Source organism: Vanellus vanellus, assembly GCF_965231255.1.
Source record: "Vanellus vanellus genome assembly, chromosome: 5".
NCBI lineage: Eukaryota > Metazoa > Chordata > Aves > Charadriiformes > Charadriidae > Vanellus > Vanellus vanellus.
In genome coordinates, this window is record NC_138910.1 from 48,195,429 (window position 1) to 48,215,477 (window position 20,049).

Genomic DNA, 20,049 nt, shown 5'->3' on the forward strand with positions numbered 1-20,049 from the left:
CTGTAAGTGCCCACAGAACTGTATGACTCTGCATAGCCTCGCACATCAAAGCCTTCCAGGAAAATATTCAGTATCCCATCAGACAAATATCTACATTAGAAGTACATAAGCTGCACTTAGGCAGTGCAAATATTTTTTGAGTGCTTGATGATAATATTTTGTGAATATAGATGATTTGTAGTTATATATAGTTATATCTACAGTTATATATGGGGACTATATATATAGTGTATATAGATATTTATGTGGACAAATGTTTTAAGTGGAGTTAGATTCAATCTCTATTCAGTAAACCCTATCATGGTTAGTTTTATGCAGTTTATGCTAAAGTGCTGCTGCTTTTTTCCTTTTTCTCCTTTGGCAAGTAATTATATCTGAGATATGATATACATCTCCATAACAAAAGACTGGGTTTCAGCTACATGACAAAGATGCATTCGTATCACATCCTGGGTTCAGCTCTTACATTTAAGCATTTGATTAATACACCTATGAATATCGTATCTACAGGACCTGTGGACTTCTTTTAGTGACTAAAGGCAGCTCACCTTATGAAACTATGAATTCTTCGAACACCTTACAAAACCCTGTGGAGTGGAGGTTAGTAGATGGAACAGCAGTTTTTACACTGTTGTAAATTGATCTGGTAAATGCTCTTGTAGAAAAAAAAATCTCTTCCTTGCAGAAATAATGTTTACTTTCTGTAAACTGAACAAGAAAAGGGACTAACAAATAAAACTAAATAAACTTTATTACCCCAAAAAGAAGTTTTATGTAAAAAAGCATTACGCTGAAACAATTTTCTACTCAGTAAAACCTACTAGTTTCCTTTATCCAGTTTAATGTCAGTGTGCTGGGAAGCGATGGAAAATTACAAAGTATGGTATTCACTGCACAACAACAGACTTGCTTTCAGCTGCATGACAAAAGAGCGTGAGACTAGATGAAGGAATTTACTAAAAGTTAAGCAGGAAGTAGTTAAAAGAAAATTCCAGCATCTGCAATGAGGAATGTAATATTTGCAAATCTCTCTATGGATGGATTTTCTATGGAAGTTTTCCACAGAAAGATAGCCTTTTGATTGTTTTGATATACAATGCTTACTGTAAGTAGCATCACAAAAGCAATTACCCTCATATGAGTTACAGACGTTTTGTAAGATGACAAAAAGCAGATAATATGTCAGCTGATGCTTCTTTATGTAAGGCAGTTACAAAATCTGATGACGTATTTTTCAGAGCTAACTGTGATCAAATGTCTACATAAGAAATACAAAGCATATTGAGGCTGCGTGGAGAAAAAACAGGGGCTCTGCTAAAAAAAAAAAACAACAGAGAACTGAATCACAATAGTAGAGAAGTTTAGAGCTTAAGTTCGGTAGCCAACTGCCAATAAAGAAAACTTGGTTTTCTTCATTCAAGTAACAATGAAAAATATTTTCTATTATAAAAGGTACAGTTCAAACAGGAAAAAAATCCCATAGATGAGTGTATCCAAACAAAATCTCTGAAAAATTTGAAATTAAAAAAACACCTCCATAGATCTGATCCAGAGCATGGCTGCCAAAAACTAATAGCTTATGTTTATGGCCTTTTCCTTTAAATTCACCATAAAAAGAAATTAAAAGTCTTGCCACCTAAAAAAAATAGGACAGATAGTAGCTAGAATGAAATTTTCAAAGTCAGCCTCTGCCTCAAACTCAAACTATCATATAGGATAAAAATGTTGTGTTTCATACTCCATTCGTCTACACTCCTTGGAAAAAGTTCGTCCTAGAGTGCTTTGAGCTGAGTTTAAGTCATTTAGGGCTTGTTTTTCAGGAACTACTCAGGCAACACTGAATTTGTGACTACCAAGTTTGCAGATGAAGAATATTGTCTAATACTTTCCACCTGAAAAACAAAACACACGGTTCTGGAAGCCATTCTGCTGAGGCTTCGTTCATTAACTTTGATTTAAAATAATGTGAATTCAATGTCTTGTGACCTCCCAAAGCAAAGAGCTCAACCTTGCTTTGGATAAGGCGGAGATTCATATTTTAGCTGTTATTAATGAGCAATTATTGTGTTCTTTTTCTCTATAGTTTTGTGATAAATTGATGTTTACCCTGTACCAAGAAATGTGCAGATGCCCTACAGCCACATTATAATTGAGGTGACTGGCAAAGGCCTACCTGGGAGAAACCTGGCCATAATACAGAATGATGAAGATGAAGTGTACAGGTGTCTCATTTCACATCTTGTCTCACTAGTTAAATTTGACATAAAGTTACTCTTTTCACCTTAGTTTCACTCCAGCCTTTGAAGCTTAAGTGAATCTGTCAAGAATGTCAGATGATTAAAACAAGAACTCAGAAACACTAATAAAAAGAGAAGCATGAAAGTGTTACTTGAACAGGGTTTACTCCAAGCAGATGGTAATGATAGAAACAACAATCTTCCATCTTGTAAAGCATCCCCCAAAATTTCTGTTGGCTTCCAAATAAAACACAAGCAGTGGATTTATGTGTCTTCTTCCATAGCTGGAGTGCAAAGGTAAGCTTCTTTAAAAAGGGGGAAATAAAAATGGGGCCCAAACTTGCCCGGGTCTTACCCAAATCAGCCGTAGCTTTTCGCACCACCTGCCAATTTTTTGTACACTCTTTTTTGGATAATTGGAGGAGGGAAAAAAAAAAAGAAAAAAAGGACCAAACAAAACCAACCCAAACTGATTTGGATAATAAGGTATGCTCCCGCTTTCCTAAGCAATGATCAATGCCCTTAGTTACCCCATTTAACTGACCTCCCACCTCAACCTCATGCTTCTTGTCTCCCTGAAATAGGTTTGTGTAAGCAACAAGAGGATGTCTTACCACTAACTGTCCATAGTATTTTTGTTGAGTGCAAGGCAGTCCAGTTTCCAGATCTCACATACTCTATATTCATACATATTTGTGACTAGAACAAATTTCTTTTGTGTTCCAGACATCAGTAACAAAATTGCAATCATCTAGAAACTCAAAAAATTTAGCACATTTTACTCTGACTTTCCTGGAAAAATCAATAAACCTCCCTCATTGTAAATCCAGCTAATGGAGTATTTTTGTTTTCCAGCAGAACCTAGGGGTGCCAATGAAACCGGGACCCAAATAACCAGAATGATCCATGAGGACACAGAAAAGAGACAGAGAACTGGCAACCCAGTTGTCTGGCCAGACAAACCAGGGGGTCATTACCTGAAAGTTAAAGTAATAACTGAACACTTCTGTTAACACATTTCTGATTAGCAGAAGGCAGCAAAATAAGCTTAAAGATGTCGACTTCTTCCTAAGGTCCTTCAATTTTCAGAACATCCAGAATTGTTATTGTATCTTTGTACTCATCAGCCTCAGAGTCTGCTTTTGCTTTGGATGCAACATATTAAAACTTTCTGTGATAGCAAACCTCAGATTGAGCACATTTTGCAATAAAAGAGCAGAAAAGTCCAGACTGAAGAAATAAAACTGGCCAGGAAATTACTGCACTGTTAGACATGATGATGAGATTCCCACAATCACAAAGGAAGGGAAAGCATTGGAAACATATTGAAAAGGCTCGAGGATAAATTCACCTGTAAATTAAGTGTAAGCTTCGCCACTGATTTCAATAAAGTTTAACTCTTTGAAGTAGCTGATACAAGGAGTCTTTGATTTACCAACGTTCTTTTCATATAACACATACCATCTATTGGCTGGACAATTTTTCCGTTTTAATAGAAACCTGTACATGCAAACGATGGATAGGGGAAAAACATGTTTTCTTTAATTCTGTTTTATAGAGTACCTATAAATATTTCACTCACGTCTCTGTGCACGTGTCACAAACACCACGTTTCCTCTGGAGCAGCAGTGGTAGATACCTACACTGCATGTTACACTTCTGAGCTTGTGGTGAACAGGAACCTGACAAGGCTCTGATGTGGATCTTTGTAACTACAAATAGAAATGTGCCTTTATTTAATACTGTGTATTATCTACTCACTGTTTTAGGAAAATACTGGGTGCTCACTGAAGTGGAGATGAGCAGCTCGCTTTATCAGCACCTCACTAGGGACCACAAGCAGTCTTTGCAATCTCGTGCTCTCTCCAGAATATTCACACAAGCACAGCTCTGTCACAGTCTTTCCGTTAGTCATCCGTATCTTGGAAGTGCCTAGGCAACTCACTATGCAAGTGAAACTTAGCAGAAGTCAAAATCATCCTGGCATCCAGACAGCTACCTGTGCTTTACTTTGTCTCAACTCCAAAGCGTACTGTGCAATCAACTCATCAGTGAGCAGAACTAGTGAGATGATGCGGCTTCTTTCCTGGAAAAGGAATCGTCCCAGGGACACTTTAAGATATGCAACATAATCCTTTCTGTCACTACGGACACAATTTTAACTGGTCTGCAACTTAAAGGTAGATGATTTTGTTATTTTCACCAAATATGATGCAAAATAAGAATGAACTCACATGCCCTCTAAGAACCTTAATTTCTTAGACTATATAGAAAGACAGGACAGCTAGAAAACAAAAGACAAGCAAAAATGGATTAAAAACTCTTATTATTTGGGTTTTAAACCAATTTGGGGAAGTAATTCATTATTATAAAGTGGCAAAATTACAAATGTCTCATTTTTACTTCTATTTATTTTTCCCCAGAAACTATAAATCCTAGTTCATCTCGCCTTTTGGTTTAGCACATTTCTCTGACATATACAGCACCTGGCTCACAGTGAAAGCCCCTGGGAGTCATTCCCATGCATCTGATGACAAAGTAATTTTTTAAATTATTTTTTAACAGTGCAATATAATCTGGTAGTTTAAGCATTTGTTCAATTGCATTTTTGATAGCTATAATTTGAAATTTTGGAAGAACAAAAAGTATTCCAAACGATCCCTTTATGTTTTTATATTCAAGTTACTTAAAATGTCTCGATTTTTTTCCTGTCTTTTATTGAACAATTTCTAATGACAGCTTAACCTTTCAAAGTTTGGTTACAAACCAGAGCTTTCCGTGGCTTGGATTGCAAATTATTAAATTAATAGAGATTATTCTCAAATAGGGTATCATCTAAACAGTAAGAAGAGCAAAAATGAGCTGCATATCATCATTTGTCATGTCATACAATAAGAAATAAACATCCAGCAAAAGAGGGCAGTAATAGTAAATCCTGCATTCAGACACTCTCTGCTTCCTTAAAAGTTGTCAAAAACAGGTCATGCAGGGTTCTACCTACTACTGGGACAAAAAAAATATGTATTAGCTTATATTCCACTATGTATAGAATTACAACTTAATGTCCATGTGCAGCTGTTAAGAAACGTCCCAGAATGCCAGAGCCGAATTTCACTTCAGGTGTGCAAATATTCCCTATGAGAATTGAGGAATTCACTATTTTTTTCCATTGAATCACAGCTACAGATAAAATGAATGAAAATAATTGGGGGGGGGGGGGGTGTGGAGGGTGCATTTGCTGGAAAGATTTTGTTGATTTGAAAACTGTGCTTAAAGACTGTACATGCCTTGCAAAGAAGACATGCGATGGGATTTTGCAAAGACTCAATCTCCCTTCCACAGAAATGCCACCTCAGAAAAATCATTATTATTAGAACAATAGCATGTGCCTTGGATTTTCAGGACTCACTACAAAAATGGAGTAGCACCAGTTGTTGGGGGACAACATTTTACTTGCTGCTGCTCTGTCTCCCCTTCTTTTAGTGGCATTACTAAAGCATGTCAATTGTTATGGATTACTGTATCTTCTGCCAATACTGTCCTGAAACCTTGCCTTAGGGAAACAGTAACCTGACTGAGCTCAGCAAAGAGGTGTGAATTTGATATATATTCTATATGTAATCTTTCATATGCAGTTAAACCCATATATGAAACAGGGGAACAGGCACAGGAACAAACAGCTTTCAGGGAATCACCTCCTCCAGAAATTTCAGCCAATGTAAAAATGTTGAGGTTGACGAAGCTACTCTGTTCCACAGGCTGCTTTCATCTGGACGAAAGGGTACTTAAAATAACTATCGCAGAAGTAAAAATAATACAGATTTTGTGCACAGACGGTTTATAATTAAAAAAAAAAAAAAGAAAAAAAGAGCACTTGTTAGGTGGTGCATAAAATCTCCACCTGGTGGTGAATCCTGCCACAGCAAACTATTTTGTTTTAAATAAAAATTCCCCTTCCAACATATAACCAGCTCTTTATTATAGACAACCCCAAAGCAACAAGTGGGGAAGGGCATCCTTCAGAAAAACAGCACTCTGATCTTCCATCATCTTGGAAAGCTGATGAATCCTTTCAGTTATACCGCAGCTATTAGACACACAAGTGACCTTCCCCAGCCAAAACCAGGCTTACACAGAGCTCACACTGTACCATATGTACGGTAGGGTGGAAGGTGAAGTGTGCTGACTGTTTTTTCAGCTGCAAAAAGTGCCACTTCCCAAGGAGAAGCATCCTCTGCCAAGGCTAAAGTTCTGTCCTGTTGCTCAGTTTGCACATTGGTTATTTATAATAATTGAAAACTTTAAGCAGTATCAGCTGCCTATATCCCCAGGGTCCTCCAAATCATGGCATAGTTAGCTTTGTATTATCATTTAAGGGGCAATTCTCGAGCTGCACACTATTAGTTCAGTTTTCCCCTTAACATTGCTGGTTCTATATCCTAGAAACATTTTCTGGATTTACATTTTCCTATGCACCTTATTAAAATGTAATGTCTCACTTGCCTAGTGTTTCAGTAAAGTCTTATTATCTAACAGCATCAATAAAAGCTTTGTAAAACAGAATAAAATCAGTGTAAAACGGACTGCCCTGGTTTGAAGTAAAACAGGTCCAATTTTGTTCAGTAACTTTGCTTCTTAGCTGGGCCTCTTCTGACTACTGAAATTAACAGCATATTGTGCAGACAATGTTCGCACTCTCAGAGTGATAAGACCAATGTTTATAGCTAATGCCCAGGCATGCTGTGCAGAAAGGCTCTTGCTTATACTTATTGCTGTAACACCCAAGGCCAGATAACTTTGTTATTTGCCCCGTTGGAGGGTCGGAAGCAGGAAAGCGCAGTGGGGTCCCATCTGTGGGGAGGAGCAGACAGGACAGGTGACCCAAAACTGATCAACAGGGTATTCCATCCCATCTGCCTCATGATCAGTATAAAAGCTGAGGGATCAAAGGGTCAGCTTGCTCTCTTTCTTCAATGGCCAACATCTGAGGAGGACTCTGTTCGTCTGCCTTTGGTCCCAATCCCGAATGCAGATCCAGAATCCAGTTCCCGTCCGTCACTGAGTCCAGTCTGGGACTGCCCCAGTGCCAGCTGGTGATGTGACTGTCATCCTGGGAGCTTGATATGGTTTTTTATATATTTCATTATTTCCTTTTATTTTATTATTAATATTTCATTAAAGTATTTTAGTTCCTTCTAAACTCATAAGTCTCTTTTTCCTCCTCTGCCTTTCTCTTTGAAGAGGGGTAGAGGGGAGCATGTGTCGGTCCCATCTGGGTTCCCCCAGGTCCCCAGTAGCCGATTTGGCCTAAACCACAACATGGACATATAAAACCTACAAGGCCAGACCCTTGATCTGGGGCACTGTACATACCATGCATCCTTTTCTATACCCTGTTCCGCTGGACATTACCAGTGTTTCAAAATTAGTCAAGTTGGCTCATGACACTTCATAACGAAGCAACAAAACATCTCCCTTTCACACTTGTTAAGACTGAGCAACGTTGACAAGACTTGCACATAGCCACAACCTGCAGTGACCTACGGTTCACACAGGATCAGGCTCCCGACAGCCATCCTCTGCTTCAAGCCTATGACCAAGGCCAGTAGTTTTTTTACGTGTATGTGTGTAAATACATAAATATATAATATATCCCTTTTCCTATGCCAGAAGAATCATGCAATTACAGACTTTCGTGCACCATTCCCTAAAACATCTAGGATGACCCACTGCTGATGTATACAAATTATTCACCAACCACAATGCAATTCTTCTGGGCCAAAAATAAGATTTTGTTTAAACTGGAGCAAATCCACTTTCTGTAAAGTCACCGATTTGCAATTTAAGGACAATCAGCATTGAACCTCAAAAGATATTTTTATTGAAACAGCAATGGATTTTTTTCCCTTTGGTGTTTAATGCTGACATCAAGGGTGAAAGTGCGAGCGATGGGAAGACTGCAGAAAGCCCCCAGCACCACACTGTAGAGAATTACACAACTGTCTTACATCCTACTTGTTTCATAATACATTTTCCACACGCAACAAAGATTAAAAATAGTAGTAGAGCATACTGATTAAAAAAATACAATCTATGACAAAAAGGTAAAGCATCCTCAACTGGCAAAATCTCGGCAGCATTTGAAGGAAATGCGCAAGGATTCGTTTACAAAGAGACTATAGAGAGCAGTGGGGGGTATTTTAAAGCAAAAGCACTGGGGAAAAGTCACTGGTCATTTCAAAAGAAGTTGCCTAATAACAAGATTTGGTCTCATCAGAAACACAAGTACACAGAAAAAAAATTAAATATGCTCAGTATTCATTTCTCCCCTCTGTACGCATTCATTTACAATGCAAGTGCTTTGCAGCGAGCCCCCTTTCACACATACGGAGGAAAAAGTGCTCCAACCACTTCTTTAATGAACACTTTAAAATTACCTCATTTAACAACCTAAAACCCACGTTCCCAAGAACGCTCAATGCTGTGTCAGACAGAGGGGGGAACCCAAACCCCAGTAGGATACTAATGGTATCGTGCCGGGTGCCCGTTTAATTTCGTCTGCCGGGCGACAGTTTTCATGGTACTTTTTCAGTCAGAAAAGTGCGTTTTCTCCCGCGGGCGCGGCAGAGCCCCGGGGCGGGCAGCTGCAGTAACGACCCGCATTTTGAAAACGATCGCTTGGAAAAGGGACAGTTGGGGGGGGGACGGGGACGGGGGGGACCGACTCAGAAAACTGATGTGGGGGGGAACGGGGACGACGGGACAATAATTTCGGCACCTCTCTGGAGCCCGCGCACCCGCGTCACTCGGCACAAGGCGAGCCGCCGCCCGGCGCCGTGAGGCCCGGTGGAGCCTCCCTGCCCTCAGGAGACGCCGGCGGCGCCGAGGGGCATGGAGGTAAGCCTGGGCGCTGAAGAGCCACCTCCGCGAAAGCGCCTCTTCCTCCTCCACGTTCCCGAGGCCGCCGAGGCCTCGAAAGGGACGGGGAGCCCCCGCCGCCCCACCACCATAGTCGGGCGCTCCCCTCAGCGCCCGCCCCCCGGGGCTCCCGCCAGGAAGAGCCCGCGGGCCGCCGCGGCGGAGGCTTGGCTGAGGTACGACGGCGGCGGCGCCGCCACCTCCGCGCCCCCCGCCGCCGCAGCGTGACGGCACCCGGGGGCGGGCGGAGGGCCCCGGCCCGCGGCAGGTGGGAGCGGGCGGCAGCGGGGGGACGGACCGCGGAAAGCAGCTGTCGTGATCGCTTCCGGTACTGACTCATTCGCGGCACCCGGAATATATATATAGACGGGCGCCTACCTGGGAGCGGCACTGGGTTCTCGACGCCGAGCACCCGCAGAGCCTGAGCCGCAGCGAGATCCCCGCCACAGCCCCGCCGGGACATGATCCTGCCCTGCGCCCTGGTGGCCGCGCTCCTGGCTGCCAGCCACGCAGGTGAGTGCCGTCCCCTCGCCTCACGGGGGCAGGAGCGGGTCCGGCGGCGGGGGAACGCCATTCCAACCACGGGTGGGGGCTTTCTTTTCGGCTACGGAATGGGTTTTAATTTTATTTTACTTTGGGTTTTTGTTTTTTTTTTTTGTTTTTTTTTCTTAAATGTTCTATATTCTCTTGTGATCTCTCGAATACTTGATGTATGGTAGAAAGGATGTCAGGCCTCCATTGGCCTGTGTGAGATAAGCCAACCCTTCTGAGGAGGTTTATTGCTGCCGGGAGACACAGACAAGTTCCTATGCTTTTGTTAATAACTCTTGCCTTCAGTAGCCCAAAGGCTAGTGTGAATGGATGCTCGCTCTCTGTCTTCCTGATAAGCATTACACACAGGGCGCTGTATACTTAAGTTTGAAAAGTCATCTTAGTGAGATGAGAATACCAGTGTAGCCATACAGAATGCTAATCAGGGCATTTGGTTTCTTTCTAGCCAACCCTTGCTGCTCAAACCCGTGTCAGAACAGAGGAGTATGCATGACAACAGGATTCGATCAGTATGAATGTGACTGCACAAGGACAGGGTATTACGGGGAAAACTGTACAACACGTAAGTATCTCAAATCTCTTCTCATGGAAATGAAATTTGGGAATTCGATCCTAGGATTGCGGATTATTCTCGATAGCTAATTTACAACAATCTTTCCATCAATGCTCACAGCGGAATTCTTCACGTGGCTGAAGCTAACATTGAAACCTTCGCCAAACACTGTCCACTACATCCTTACCCACTTCAAAGGAGCCTGGAATATTGTCAACAACATTCCCTTCTTACGAGATGCTATTATGAGATATGTATTAACGTGTAAGTATGAGTTCTCTCATATGGTCCTCTTAACTGTCAGAAGTTACTCATAGGACTACAGAATATTGCACTTGATTGGTCCATATATAAAGTTAGCAAGCTAAAATGCACAAAAGTGAAAACACTCTAACCAACACTAAGGTTTCTGCATGATGCAGACTCGTATGAAACATGCTTTGAAATGGAAATGTGTTTTGCTCTAATCTCTAATAGAACCCAGGATTTTGCACCAAACTGATCATGTTAATAGTTCATAATCCAGGACCTACTCCTGTTGTTCAGTAACTGTAACCTCATTTAACATCAATAGCTTATATATGTGGAATTTGTGAATGCAACTGCTTCCAAAATATATGGAAAAGATCTGGCCTTCTGATTTACTTTTTGAGACTAAAACGTACAGTTTAAAAAGCAAATCAAATACTTTTTTCTTTTTCAGCAAGATCACACTTGATTGACAGCCCACCAACTTACAATAGTGATTATAGTTACAAAAGCTGGGAAGCTTATTCCAATCTTTCTTATTACACAAGAAGCCTTCCACCAGTAGGACTTGACTGTCCAACACCAATGGGTGTTAAAGGTAAGGATTAAACCAGACTCGTAATGCATAATTCCAGGAATTTCTACTTACCCTCTTAGAAAATACCACGAGACCTGCTTGTCTATAACCTCTTTTCAATGTAGTTGACTTTAAGAATAACCATGTTTTGGATACACTGTGTAAAGACATAAAAGATAACTATTCTGGTTCTCATTGTTGAGTTAGAGGGAATTTAGAAGTTTCTAATAAAATCAAGAAAGTTAGCACAGAAAAGCAGATAATTCCTCTTATTTGTATGCTGTTGTCCTTCAATAATACATTGAAAGTCTTAAGCCTTTTTGTTGTTATCAACAAAATTAAGTATTGCATAAACACAGTTGACTTGAATATCTCAGTATTTCTTTCTCTCACAGGTAAGAAAGAGCTCCCAGATTCAAAGCTGATTGTGGAAAAGTTTTTGCTAAGGAAAAAATTTATTCCTGACCCACAAGGCACAAATGTGATGTTCACATTCTTTGCACAACACTTCACTCATCAGTTCTTTAAGACGGACCACAAGAAAGGACCTGGTTTCACCAAAGCTCTCGGCCATGGGGTAAGATCATAGCTCTGTTAAATTGAACATGGCACTTAGTTCTTAGGGGCTACTGAGCAGCTAGAATGGTGTCTTACGCGTTGTCAGGGTACACAAACAACAGTGCATGTACTGTGCAATGCTGTTTGCCACAAACTAATGGGCTTACCCCTTCTGTAACTTCTCCTTAGGCAAAATTCCAGCACTTGATAGCATCTCTTCCTGGGTCAGAATCGCTTGTGCAAAGCATGCGGTTCTATTTAATATATCTGCACAATGATCTCTATGATTTTTTTTTTTTATTACTCCCAAGAATCTGCTTTCACCTAAAGCATCTTAGATCTAGTGAGTATCCAGAACTTCTCCTGGCCTCTTTCTGTCTGTTGCAAAGAGCTGTATCCAGCACTTTAAAGTATTTTATGTGCTGCTAATTGAAGAGACTTAGTTTAAAAAGAACTTCAAAGGTAGACTTGGATTTAGGATCTTTACCTACAAAACAAGCAGCCTTTGGACAAAGAATTCTTCAATATGTGTAATGTGTGTGTCTGAAACAAAGCTATAAAATATATTTGTATCTACAAAGAGCCGTCTGCATAATAGAAAGCTGCTGACACTTTAAACAGCGTCCTTTTAAATTGCCAGTGAATTTAACAACTTGCTGTTATGTAGAGATGGCTCCAGATGCCAAGAAATAATTTGGCTTCATCTTTAAATATCAGTGCAGGATACTTATAAGGTAACAATAATATAATTAAAAGGTAAACATCTAAGGGATGAACTCCTATTGGTATCCATAGAAGCGGGACATATCCTAAAATAGCAAAAAATGCGGGTTGGCTTCATGTTCCAAATGCTTTTATTTTATAGGTTGACTTGAACCACATTTATGGAGAGACTCTGGAGAGACAACTTAAACTGAGACTTCTGAAAGATGGAAAGCTAAAATACCAGGTATGTCTTATCTCAAAATTCCTGCCTTCTTATTGGATGACATACTTCCTAAAACTAGTGCTCTGTGCATGGTGTAGTTGATCTAAACTGTAAGCCTAAGGTCAGTGCTAACAGAGTCAATACAGCTTAACTCATAAGTATTGTAGCTTATGACTCTTGTTTTGTTCTTTCTCCCTCCCCCTGGCAGATGATTGATGGAGAAATGTATCCACCAACGGTGAAGGACACTCAGGCAGAGATGATCTACCCTCCTCACGTACCTGAACACTTGCAGTTTTCTGTGGGGCAGGAGGTGTTCGGTTTGGTCCCAGGCTTGATGATGTACGCTACAATATGGCTGAGAGAACACAACCGGGTCTGTGACATCCTGAAACAGGAGCATCCAGAGTGGGATGATGAGCAGCTGTTCCAAACTACTAGACTTATACTGATAGGTGAGTGTCAACTTCTACTACATGCAACTCTAACCTCCTCTTGAGTGTGACACTTCAACCCCATTATCAGCTGCTGTAGGTGTAGTAAGAGGAAAAGCTCTTACTTAAACTGACGTGTGAGGGCATACATCTGAGCCTTCACGACCTGTCACTGAGATTGTATTGAGACACAGCTTCCTCTCAGCTATGTTAAAGACAGAACTAAAGAAAACTGAGCTAAGTGATACTTAATTCCCTTATCTAGGGGAAACAGAACTGAAAGCAGTGAAAAGGCAGGAAGCTAAAGTTCATTTCTCAGAGGGAAAGCATGTGAGGGTAGATGACCTCAGACTGCCACATCTTGTGGTTGGTTTTTTCCCCCCTGGGGTTGGGTCAGTTCAGGTATGCTTTAAAAGAAAGGCTGTGATTAAGTCTAAACTTCAGGAAGTCATACAAAATATAATTCTAAATACTTCTCCTGCCTAATTGTCTGTTCAGTGGTATTTCATCTTATATAAATGGCGATGTACACTAAGCTGAAAAGACCTTGCCCAAACTGACTGAAACAATAAACCAAGACTATTGTATTAAACAGCTCAGAAGCTGAGACTTGTTTTCGGATACCAACTTTCTTCATTATCCCCTTTCTCTGTCCTAGAGAGTATTGTGTAACTGAATACAATGTAGATACCGATGTGTGCTGTTCTGTGGAACATACACAGAAGCGTATCTTGAGGAGGGAGACAGGCTATAAAAAACACTTCTCTACCACAGCCAGAAACTCTTGGCATCTTAAGTACTGTTCCACCCCTTAGTCACATAAAATATATGAATTATTTTCTAGAAGAGATTTCAGAATGTTGAAGTGTTTGTTATCCTGATCACTAGTATTTTTTTAGAACAGTTCAGAAATGGTATTTTCTCTCAGAGCAGGGTAACCACCTAAAGTTTCTCAGGGAACCAGTACCAATATTCTCTCTTGTTTCACTGACCAACAGGAGAGACAATCAAGATTGTTATTGAGGACTATGTGCAACACTTGAGTGGCTACCACTTCAAACTCAAGTTCGATCCTGAGCTGCTGTTCAACCAGCGATTTCAATACCAGAACCGAATTGCAGCTGAATTCAATACTCTCTACCACTGGCACCCACTTTTGCCTGACACTTTCCAGATACATGACCAGGAGTACACTTTCCAGCAGTTCCTCTACAACAACTCTATAATGCTGGAACATGGCCTTTCCCATATGGTGAAATCTTTCTCCAAGCAAAGCGCTGGCAGGGTAGGTACTTTCTCAAGTTGCTAGTGAACAGAGACATAAACTGGGAGTGGGACAAGGTGGTAGAATAAAGCTATCCAAAACGAATCATTTGCTATAAAGGCACAACTTCCTTTTGACTCTTGTCAGGAGATCTTACTACTTTTCATCTTTATTAAACAGGTTGCAGGTGGGAAAAATGTTCCTGTTGCAGTACAGAAAGTAGCAAAGGCTTCAATTGACCAAAGCAGACAAATGAGATACCAGTCCTTGAATGAGTACAGGAAACGCTTCATGTTGAAACCATTCAAATCCTTTGAAGAACTTACAGGTAACAGTTTTCATCCTTTCTAACAAACAGGGCACTTTTCTTAAAATGGCTAAGAGTCCTGCAGTGCTATTACTGGACTTCAACAGGATAGTCTTGCAATGAAAATAGAATTTTTCCACTTATGGTTTTTACTTATCAATAATTTCAGGAGAAAAAGAAATGGCAGCTGAACTGGAAGAGCTTTATGGAGACATTGATGCTATGGAGCTGTACCCAGGCCTTCTTGTAGAAAAGCCACGACCAGGCGCCATCTTCGGTGAAACAATGGTGGAGATTGGAGCACCGTTCTCTCTGAAGGGACTGATGGGAAATGCTATCTGCTCCCCTGAGTACTGGAAGCCTAGCACCTTTGGTGGAAAAGTGGGCTTTGAAATAATCAATACTGCCTCCTTACAGAAGCTCATCTGCAACAATGTGAAAGGCTGTCCTTTCACTGCTTTCCACATCTTAAATCCTGAACCCACAGAGGCAACTATTAACGTTAGTACCTCAAAAACAGCAATGGAAGATATCAACCCCACACTACTACTGAAAGAGCGATCTGCTGAGTTGTAAAAAATCCATCTATTTATTTATTTAACTATATAATTTATTCTATTTATGGCTTAAAGTGTTTAAAAACAAAACAAAACAAAAAAAAATTGAGCATCTTCTTTGTGGGGGTTGCCCTAGATTCCTTACTCGGGTAAGGCTTCCATTTACAAAAGGGATTTTCTGTGTTTGAGCTCTGCAGTGGTGAATCCCTTGTTTAAAGTCTTCTGTAACAGAACTATGTATTCCAAAGTGGACAAAGGTTCCAGCTTTTTTTTTAATGTTGTTTGAATACTTGACAAAGAGTGTTGGTGGTTTTGGTTGGTTTTTTTTTTGTCTTTTCACATGATAGGTCATATAACACTACAAAGGCAAGTAATTGCCTCAGCAACTTCTTAAACTTGAAAACAGACAATTGAACTAAAAGTGCAAGAAAAATTTGACTTAATGAAAGGTGCCAGAAAAGATTATATATTCAGTATGATCACTCTGAGAATGACAAAAAAAAAATATACTTGAGACTCACTTATTTATGTAAGGTCAGAAAATGCATTGCATTTATCGTTGATACTACCTCTCCCTCATTGCAAATAAGGCACTTTGCATAGTAACTTATATGTTTGGTTTTATGTGTAGATCTACTTTCATGTGGCATTATACTTAATTTAATTATTTAAGAAAATAGAACTTCTCTTGGATCCTACTTGTTTTTGATGCATATGTCACAGAAGTATTATTTATGTAAAAGTATGATAATAAGGTACTGAGCTTAGAAATAACTGACTCTCAGGCTGCAATCCAAGGCTGCTTGATTTTGATACAGATGTTTTATTGTGCAAGTTTGGGGAGGTGTTAAACTTAGTCCAAAGTATTGGAATTCTTTTCATAGCTGTAGTTCTCTGGTCTACTTGATAGTATAACTTTAATCTCTGTCACTTTAAGGACAATTGGACAGTATAGCTTTAGTTAAGGATGTGACTATAGTATGGCTTTGTGTACCCAAAACACAGAGATTATTGGGGAATAGTGAAAACTGAGAAGCTGTGTAAACATACACAGTAGAGAAATGAATGCAGAATAAATCTAGCAAGACTTCAAGGCACCAAGACTTGAAGGTAGCTTATGTCTATGTACACAAGCCGTACTGGTAACTTACAGTTCTATTTACTGTGGGAAGGAGGGATAATGTTTTGTTTATAACTTATAAACAGAGGCATTTTAAGTAAGTGACTTGAGCTTAATTAAAGCTGGAGAGCTAGCACAAAATCTCATAGACATATTTGTCCTGATCCAGCACCAAAATATCTAGTCTCATCTGGGCACATAAGAAGTTACACAGGATCTTGTAGCAGCACTTCAAACTTTGCATATAAGGGTATCTTTTTTTAATTTCTAGAGAGGAAAAGTAGAAGATGATCTTCCCATAAAAACAGCTGGGGAACTGTAGGTAAAAAGAAAAAGTCACTTCAGACTGGAATAGAGCAGCAACCTGGTATTCTGTGCCCCTGCCCAAAATTCCTTGACTACTTTTGGAAAAGGACTTGAGTTTTATATTTCGTCTGAATGTCTCAAACATTTGTAAAGGCTCATGCATTGTAATGGCTATGGCAGTACTATGGCTTGACTGGGACTTCTGTTTCTGTTGATATTTTTTTTAGAGACACTGGTTACCTTATGCTGTGTAAGTTTGTAGCTCTTAGCATGAATAGCTGAATCAAGGTGTCCTATAGCAATCAATACCGGTGACTGATCTTAGGTGGTCTTTGGAATGAAGGCTTTGGGAGAAAGAAGGGCATTTGTTTTCCGTTTTTCTATTTGAAGCACAAAGAAGGGAAAAACTTTAATAACCTTTTATTAAAAGGTGGTCAGTACTGTATATGCTAGTAAGCAAAAACTGCTTGGACACTTGGTAAACAGGAAATCATGTTTATTGGATGGATCCTTCTGATCCATCTTGGGAACATGCTCCTTCAGAGCACCCTTCTGCCATTAACAAGGAAAAGTGTTTGGGTTTAGAGTCAAAGGGAGACAAGTCTGAACAAATCTAGTTATTTTGGGGTAGGTAAAGAGGAATTCCTCAGACTATGTCATTCAAGTTAAGTTAAAAGCTGCTTTAGAAAAGAGTCACGTTCATTCTGCGTTTTTGTACTCTGCAGACACATTTCAAGTCACTTATCTGTGATCCAGCCTGCTGGGTTTGGCTGGGTTCAAGTTGCTCATGATAAATGTGTATGTTTGAGATTATTTATTAAAAAATCTGTGAATTGTTTTTCACTTTATTTTTGTAGGACAAGAATGTTTTTAAAATGCAATTGTTTATATAAATAAATTGAAAACATTACCTGTATGGGCTCATTTGCTTGTGATTTCCTTCAGCAATATTTAGTATGACACAATTCTTTCACCTTATTTGCAACTCAAGATTAAACGGACAATTCCAGGGAATTACTAACAGCATTAAAGTCTCTCATATCTCAAACCCAAGAGGCTTAAAACTTAAATCATCCAAATATGGGGGGGGGGGGGGGGGCAGGGTGTCACTGGTGAAAAGGGGTATCCCTATGACATCCCCAGAGAAGCCAGCTGCTCTTCGCTATAGTAAAGATGCCAGCAGTGCTCTCTCTCAGTCGCTTTAGAGGGGAAGTACAATACTGGAGTTGCACTACACCAAGTTGTCCCTTCACCACTATCGAGTGCCAAGACTTTCCCAAGCAAGAACAGTCAGTAGTTGTTTCTCTTCAAGCTTAGCATACTGCAGAAGGGGAAACTGCTTAGGGGTACAAGCAACCACTGCTCAAGGTCTTTGCACTTGAGCATGTTCTTAATAGTGGTGGCTTGTTCTTGTTGACAGCAAACTGAACCTGTGACAGCCTCTTCTTCATCGACCACCTTCCCTCTGCACAAGGGTCTTGCTTTGTTATCTTTGTCACAGTTATTGACTAAATTTGCAGAGTGATGCAAGCTGGAGAGATGGGCAGTGGGGTAGGACAAGAGCAGTGGTGTGCTTAATAAAAACAGAAGCAGGAACTGCATGAGTTGGTGTAATGTGTTCCTCTCCTACAAAGAATACCTCTGAGGCCACCTCTTCCCTACATTTTCATCTCTGATAAGAAATGAGGGGGAGCTATGAAGGAGGCAACCAAGGGGCTCATGAACCTTGTACTGCCTCCACCCAGCCACTGACCAAATGTCACTTCCAACATCCTTCTGTGTTCAGCCCCCAACCATCATCCCACTGTTGACTGTCTCCAATAGTCTCCCAACCCAATATTGGTGTCCTGTCCTCTCACAGCCTCTTCCTATAGTGACCTAGTGTTCCTAGTGACCAACCCCATAGCCACTGTCCTTCATCCAGAGTCACCGTTCTTCCAGCCACCCAAAATCCTCTTTGGTCCAAGGCTCATCCCAGTGACCCACAGCTCTATATTCCCAACGACCCTCCAGCCTTGGGAATATGACAGTCCTGCCTCTGCTCTGTAGCTCCACCTATCTCCACCAGTGTGCAGTTCCCTTATGTTGCTATTGTACCCAGGCACATAAACCTCCAGCAGCTCTCCTCACCTGAAAACGCAGTCCTCATCACTTCAGTGACCATCTTCAGCCCCAAAAATTCAATGTCCTGAGGGCCCTTCCAGGAGCAGCACTCACTCCAGTCCCTCTCCTGCCCACATGCAGAGGCTGTGGGTGAACAAAGGCACATGCAGACCATGTGTGAGCAATGTGTTGGGTTGTTTTTTTTTTCCTTTAATAACGAGTCAACTCATTTGCTCTACAAGTTAATACATTTTCAACATATTTCTGTTTTGAGGAGAATTTGAGCAAGGGAGTGAGCGAAGATGAGGCTGATCGCTTCAGTGGGAGGAGGACGGGCTTGGCTGCTGCCACCAGGATGGAAATGCACTGCACAGGGAGGCGCAGCATGGAGAAGGCAAGAGCGAGGTCATCCATGGAGAAGGTGTTTCAGGTCACTGCTGCCCTAATTAGGGAAGGGCCAGTCTGGATGGATTCAGTGCACAATGGATGAGATATAGCTCGATCGTGGAGGAGCTCCTCCTTCCCTCTGAGCAGGGGCATGTCCTGATGATACAAAAGGCAAGAATGTTTCTCAGAGGAAACCTGCCCTGCGAAATACTTGCTCTCCAGCCTGGGTTGAGGTAACTGTTTCACCCAAGGCAATGCAGTAAAGGAGGGGGGGCTCAGTGTTTAAGTTATACCTTTGGATGGAAGTCCATCAAGGAGCACAAGAGCTCCATGCTTTGGGAGGAGGTCACCATACACCATCACCTTTACCGAGGGCTTTTGCCATACATCATTTGTTCACTTGCCCACTGTGTAAGAGGTTTCTACAGGCACTGAGTCAGAGCCTTTTGGGCATCTGACCAGATTTATTACTTCTGATACACTCGCTGGAGTGGTGCTGACCTTTACGCTGGAGCACTAATGCTCCCAAGGCAGCTGCTTTACCCAGATTTCAGGAGACACTTCTATTGCAAGTGGCTTCTGCTTTGCAAGAAAATACCCCTACAACTTTTGACATCAATCCAGAAAAGCCAAAAGGTAGTTTGACCAAGCTGCAGGAAGGGTGGGAAGGAGAGAGGAAACCTGAGAGGAACAGACACATCACTTGTTCCTTGCTTCTTCACAGCTACTGAAATAGGTGAACAGCTCTGGAAAAGCTTATTGCAAAGACGTGCTGTTTCCTTTGGAAGACCAGAAAGGAAAAATAAACCTGCAAGTTGTAAGAAAATACATATATATATAGGACAGAAAGGAGCACACTGTAGCTTTATACTCCAAATGTGGAAAAGGAGGTGAATGGAGAGATCCTAACCTTTTTGCTGAAAGGCATGAAATGAGCCATGCAAGGCAGAAATGCAGCAGCATCATGAAGAAACATATGGAAAAAACTCTCATTGGAAA

General features: G+C 41.0%; 1 protein-coding gene across 1 annotated transcript; it reads left to right on the forward strand.

The window, feature by feature from the left end:
• Positions 1–9,616: 9,616 nt before the first annotated feature.
• PTGS2 (prostaglandin-endoperoxide synthase 2) lies at positions 9,617–15,188 on the forward strand (the record flags this gene model as incomplete). Its single annotated transcript, XM_082484150.1, has 10 exons — positions 9,617–9,668; positions 10,153–10,269; positions 10,381–10,524; positions 10,964–11,107; positions 11,482–11,663; positions 12,510–12,593; positions 12,781–13,027; positions 14,005–14,291; positions 14,451–14,598; positions 14,747–15,188. The coding sequence occupies 10 exons, from the start codon at positions 9,617–9,619 to the stop codon at positions 15,151–15,153; spliced, it is 1,812 nt and encodes a 603-aa protein (XP_082340276.1). The 3' UTR covers positions 15,154–15,188.
• Between the last annotated feature and the right edge of the window lie 4,861 nt (positions 15,189–20,049).